The 5,610-nt window shown below is 39.3% G+C and overlaps 1 protein-coding gene across 1 annotated transcript; it reads left to right on the top strand.

Moving 5' to 3' along the window:
• Window positions 1-1,275: 1,275 nt before the first annotated feature.
• LOC109953716 (calpain-2 catalytic subunit-like) lies at window positions 1,276-5,543 on the top strand. The gene is made up of 6 exons (XM_020589187.1): window positions 1,276-1,285; window positions 1,443-1,493; window positions 1,581-1,747; window positions 1,845-1,856; window positions 5,009-5,088; window positions 5,320-5,543. The coding sequence occupies exons 1-6, from the start codon at window positions 1,276-1,278 to the stop codon at window positions 5,444-5,446; spliced, it is 447 nt and encodes a 148-aa protein (XP_020444843.1). The 3' UTR covers window positions 5,447-5,543.
• Window positions 5,544-5,610: the final 67 nt, after the last annotated feature.

The following is a 5,610-nucleotide window of genomic DNA, read 5'->3' as shown; positions in this document are numbered from 1 at the left end:
GGACTCCTTCAGTCCCTGTCTCACACAACGAGGTGTACTGAGTGACAGCACTCGGTTTCCACTGACAATAAATGGGCAGCTGTCACTGACCCAGGCCTTTGTCTCTCTATGTGCTCAGAGTGCTCAGCTCACATACAGTCAGCAGCCTTTGCAGCACTCACAATGGTGAACAATCTTTAAAAATATTTATGTATCCAAATTATGATATGGATTAGCACCAAAATGTCAACAATTGTTTTATGGGTCATACCCTACCTATCCAACACATTTCATCCAAACCCATAACTTTTGAGTGATGCTGTTAACAAACAAACACACCAACAAATCCTGGGGGACGGATGTGCCTCTGTTAGCCTCATCAGATCCAGATCTCCAGCACACTGGGGTGGGGGTGGTTTGCAGTGTGAAATGGCTGGGATGAGAATCAGCACCCCCAAATATGAGTCCACAGTTCACTGCTGGAAAATGGTGGATTGCTACCTTAGCGAAGGAGTTTAAATTTCTTGGTCTTGTGTGCAAGTGAAGGTAAAATGGAGCATGAGCTTGACATTAGGGCAGCAGCAGTAATGATGCAGATGTTATACCAGTCTATTGAGGAGTAGAGAAAGGTGAGCCAGAGGGCAAAGCTTTCACTTCACCAACAGCGTTGAATGGAGCAGTGGTTTGGGCATCTGATTAGGATGTCTCCCGGGTACCATCCATTGGTGGGCAGCCGTACACATCCAGCTGGTAGAAGGCCCCGGGTCAGACCCAGACTACACTGGAGGAATGATGTATCTCATCTAGCCTGAGAATGCCTCAGTGTCCCCCAGGAGGAGCTGGAAAATGTTGCTTGGGAGTGTGACACCTGGCCCACCCTACCTGATGCCCTGCGAGCCGACTACGAATAAGCAGTTGATAATGGATGGATGGAGAAAACACTGACAACAAAACCTTTCCTTGTGTAACTGAGATCTTCATCCAGACACTTACTTTTATTTCTCTTTATATTTCAGGTGAGTAAAGCATCACAGGAGTTTTTGTTGCTGAAGATGAGGAACCCCTGGGGATGTAAAGAATATTGTGGACCCTGGAGTGACAGGTCAGTAGACGGAGAGTATAGGCAGCATGCTCATTCACAGGTTACAGAACCTCCACAGATGTTGACTCTCTTTGTGTGTGTGTGACTGCAGTTCTGAAGACTGGGATGATGTGGACAAAGCTGAGAGGGACAGGATTAAGCTGAAGACTGCAAATGATGGGGTTCAACTGAAGTAGTTCAGGAATCAGATCAGCATGTACCACAGTATAATTCGGCACCTTTCCTGAAGCTGAGAGGAACTGTTCCTCCTGAGGCTACAGTCAACACCATCACTTCCCTCCCGTTCATAGCAATGGTCTAATTATGGACAGTTTGTGCTGATGCATATAACTGTTATAGCAACAACCACACTATTTTGGAGTGAAAATAGGATCCTGGGCACCTGGCAGCACTGCCGGTGGCAGCTACAAGGGTAGGTTCATGACTTTATAATTGCACAAGCCTACCTGCATCATTCAAGCAATCATACTGTCCTTCACACTGCTGTTTCTGTCCTCAGACACATATTATCAGAATCCCCAGTTCAAGCTGGTTCTCAAGGAGCAGGACCAGACCGAGGATGAAGATAAAACCAAAAAGTGCACTGTGGTGGTGGAGCTACTGCTGAAAAACACCAGGAATAAGAATGAAGTTGACATTACCAGCAAAGACTTTGACATCTACAAGGTGAGAGACACTTTTTTTACTGAATCTTTGGGGTATCTGCACCTTTACTTTTTGTTCTGAACTAACTTTTGTGTGTCTTTGTGCTTCTTTTTTCCAGGTTCCTCCTGATGTGAGTATCTATTGTAATATCGCCACAGTTAGGTTGATTAGTGACTCTAAGTTGCCTGAGTCTAAATCTGTCAGTCCTGTGACAGACTGACAGCCTGTCCAGGACGATCACGCCAACTGTTAGCTGGGCTCACTTGAGTGTGTGATTGGGAATAAGAACAAGGTGAAAACTGGGACTATATTTCTAGAAATTAGTTCTTTGCAGACATGTTTTTCATTCACTGAAGCAGTTCATAACAAACATGAGTGCACAGCTATGAAAGGTTTTTATTGTCACCTGATGAGGTACAACTAGTACATAATAAAGAAATAATATAGCATATAAATAAAGGTGGATCAAACAGAAATTTTAAAAGTTTTTTTTAAATTGCAACACAAAATAACACATTTATAAGACAAAGCACATAACATAGTTCATGAGATAACAGACATTAACATAAGAGGCAAAGGGATTATTAACTGAGGGTATTAAGTTGTGTGTGTGAAAGTGTGTTTCACACACGTGAAAGTTGGATACACACACACACGTGTATTCAACTTTATGCAGACTGATATTCATTACTTAATGGAAAATAAAATTAAACCAAATAAATTAGGAAAATGGAAGGGGTATAAATGTAATGTAATGAAAAGACAGTTTGATAAAAAATGAATGATTGTAGTAATAAAATAATAAAGAAGAAAAAAAGGCAATAAAGAAATATCAATCACATACTATATACTTTTCCATTCACATACTTATATACACTCAGATATATATGTAAACACATTCATAAAACAAAAATAAATGAAATTAACAGATCAGTAAATGATTAGAAAGAGAGGGAAGATAAAAAGAAAAAAAGGGGGGATAGGTAATATTCTCAGTTAATTTGTTTTGATTGATAGGTGTGACACTCAAAACAGTAGCATGGGCAATGAGGACTAATACCGGTAACAGTAACAATAATGAAGTAAAAAGCAGCTTGTTATATTTCTAGGAGTTTGTGGGAATGTGCGTGGCCTCGACCTAGTTTAAGTTAAAAGAGGTTAGAAATGGATTCCAAGTGTCAGTGAAGGTTGGTATATTATTCTTATGGGTGGCTGATATTTTCTCTAGTGTGATATAGTCAATAAGAAGGTTGGTCCAGTGGTTAATGTGTATGAATTTTTAGATTTCCAGTTCAGAAAGATTGTTTTCTTGGCGATAGTTATAGAGATAAGAAGTGGGTTTATATATTGAATTAGTAGGCGGTTGACTTCTGTGACATTACCGGGCAGGCAGAGTGACGGGGATGGGGGGATTCTACAGCTCAAGATGGTGGAGAGTTTCTCAGTCACCACTACCCAGAGGGAGTAAACTGGTTGACAGGTCCAAGTAGCATGAAAGTAATCATGGCACAATCCAGAGTGAACTGTGAGCAGGTATCTGTATTAATGAAACCCGTTTTAAACATTTTACCTTGTGTGATGTGAGTCCTGTGAATAGTCTTGTATTGTATAAGGTGTAAGTTTATATTGGTTGTCATGGAAAAGATATTATTACAGATCTTGGTCCAGAAGTCGGGGCTGGGGGGGAGAGATAAATCAGTTTCCCATTTAGTCATTGGTAATGTTATTGTTCTATCTGTATTTGACATTAGTTCTTAAAATTTATATATTATCTTCTTTGAGTTTGTAAGTTTCATTATCTCCTCAGCTAGTATGGAAGGTTGCAGGGGGTTGGTGACTATATTGATCTTTGATTTAATTATGGATTTTAACTGTTGGTACTGGAGAAATTCTCCTCTCCCAACTCCATACTTCTGGACTAATGCATTAATTGGTATAAACTGGTTGTTTTCAAACAGATGATGAAGATGAGTGTTTCCTTTGTGTTGCCATATTGGAAAGTAGATGGGATTATTATGAAGCTGAAAGTCAGGGTTATGCCAAATTGGAGTGTATCTACACAGTGTTAATGATGATTTAGTGGTTTTGTTTGCTTTCCAGGCTGTCACAGTTGCAGAGATTGTGATATTTTTGAAATAGTTCATTTTCATAATTGTTATGGTAGGAAGGCAAGGTCTGAAACTGCAGTATTTTTTCATTGATTTTGTTGTAGTTCTACCCATGAGGTATTACAACTATCCTTCTGACTCCATTGAACTAAATATTGTAATTGATTTACAAAGAAATAATACTCAAAATTTGATGCTTCTAGGCCACCTTGTGATTTGTTCTTCTGGAGTGTTGACAGGGAAATTTTGGGTTTCTTATTATTCCAGTAAAATTGTGAAGTTAGAGAATCGAGTGATTTGAACCAATTATGTGTTGGTGTGGTGGGAAGCATTGAAAAAAGGTAGTTAATTTGTGGTAAAGTTTTCATTTTGACTGTAGCAATTCGGCCAATGAGTGACAGCGGGAAGTTGGACCAGCGTTTGAACTCATCTTCTATCTTTTTAGCACAGGGGTGTAGTTAAGGTTGAAAAGTTCTGACAGCAGAGGGGTGTATTAATATTGGAGAACGTTTCTCATAGTGAACTGTAGGGATCCCGTAGATATAATAGTAAATCATCTGCATAGAGGCTAATTTTATGTTGTGAGTTGTTATCTTGTATTCCTTTGATGCTATTATTCTGTTGTATTGCTGCTGCTGCTAGAGGTTCAATGAAGATGGTGAATAGAGATGGTGAGGGTGGGTATCCTTGTCTAGTTCCTGGTGAAGTGTGCTGAAGAGAAAAGACCAGTTAACTTTGTGGATTGCTTTTGCATCTAATGATACAATTATGGTGTCAGTTTGTTTTTGTTGTGCAATGTTGATTAAGTTAAATACTTCACAGGTGTTATTCGAAGTGTGTCTACTTTTAATGAAGACTGTTTGGTCTGGGTGGATTATTACTGGGGTAACTGTTTCCTAATACTGTTTCTCATGTGTACCCAGTATTTACAAAAACACATAATATTTGGTTTTGTTCTTCCGTTTTTTATAAAATGACTGGTTGTTACTCCCTTGCTCCCCATAGTCATGCTTTTTCCACTGTACTAACATTTAAGTACCAGATGGAACCAGAAAGTATTTTACTGGTACCTGATTCATACAAATGATTACAATAAATACACTGAACTATAAACTAGGGGCCATATTAGTGTTACTAAACCTTCCATTCCTTTGTAAAATCTTCCTCCATACAGTTCCAGGGTGTGCGTCTGGACCCTGACTTCTTCAAGCAGAATAAACCCATAGAACATCCTTACATATATAGGAGTATAAGGTACAAACCCTCATCGTATGAGAAAACTACTGCTTGCAGTTTTTTACTCTAATGTAGTTGAAAATGCAAAAAAGTACATTGCACACAATTCTGGTGGCTGCAGCTATTAATCACATTCATTGTATGATGCATACAGTGTATAAAATGTGTACATACAATTTTTGGTTGACCTTTGAACATTGTATAGCTGTTGGAAGTTAGTGAATATAACTTACTGACTTTGTCCCACAGGAATGTGGTGTGCAAGCTGCGCCTGGACCCGGGTAACTACATCATTGTGGCTTTCAATAAGGACCCCAAACAGTCTAGAAAGTTCTTGGTCCGCACTTTCTCCAAGACTGGAAACACTCTGGGGTAAGATGACAGAAATGTAGTTTTGACAGCCTAAAAGGCCTGAGAGATTTGATAGACAGTACAGGCGCTTAAAGTGTCATGTAGGTGACGAGTACTGTAAGATCAATACTAACCACACAGCTTGGGTGATAAAAAACAAATATTTTGGACATAAGAGCAGTGGTGGAA

This window comes from Monopterus albus, unplaced genomic scaffold (assembly GCF_001952655.1).
Source record: "Monopterus albus unplaced genomic scaffold, M_albus_1.0 scaffold1082.1, whole genome shotgun sequence".
NCBI lineage: Eukaryota > Metazoa > Chordata > Actinopteri > Synbranchiformes > Synbranchidae > Monopterus > Monopterus albus.
The sequence above is the reverse complement of the archived record's forward strand: the minus strand, read 5'-3'. Positions and strand labels throughout refer to the sequence as shown.

What these genes read in the sequence shown, in the direction of transcription:
- LOC109953716 (XM_020589187.1), top strand. An exon ending in TGCCGGTGGCAGCTACAAGG is followed by an intron (nt 1,494 to 1,580) that starts GTAGGTTCATGA and finishes TTCTGTCCTCAG; the next exon opens with ACACATATTATCAGAATCCC. An exon ending in TACATATATAGGAGTATAAG is followed by an intron (nt 5,089 to 5,319) that starts GTACAAACCCTC and finishes TTTGTCCCACAG; the next exon opens with GAATGTGGTGTGCAAGCTGC.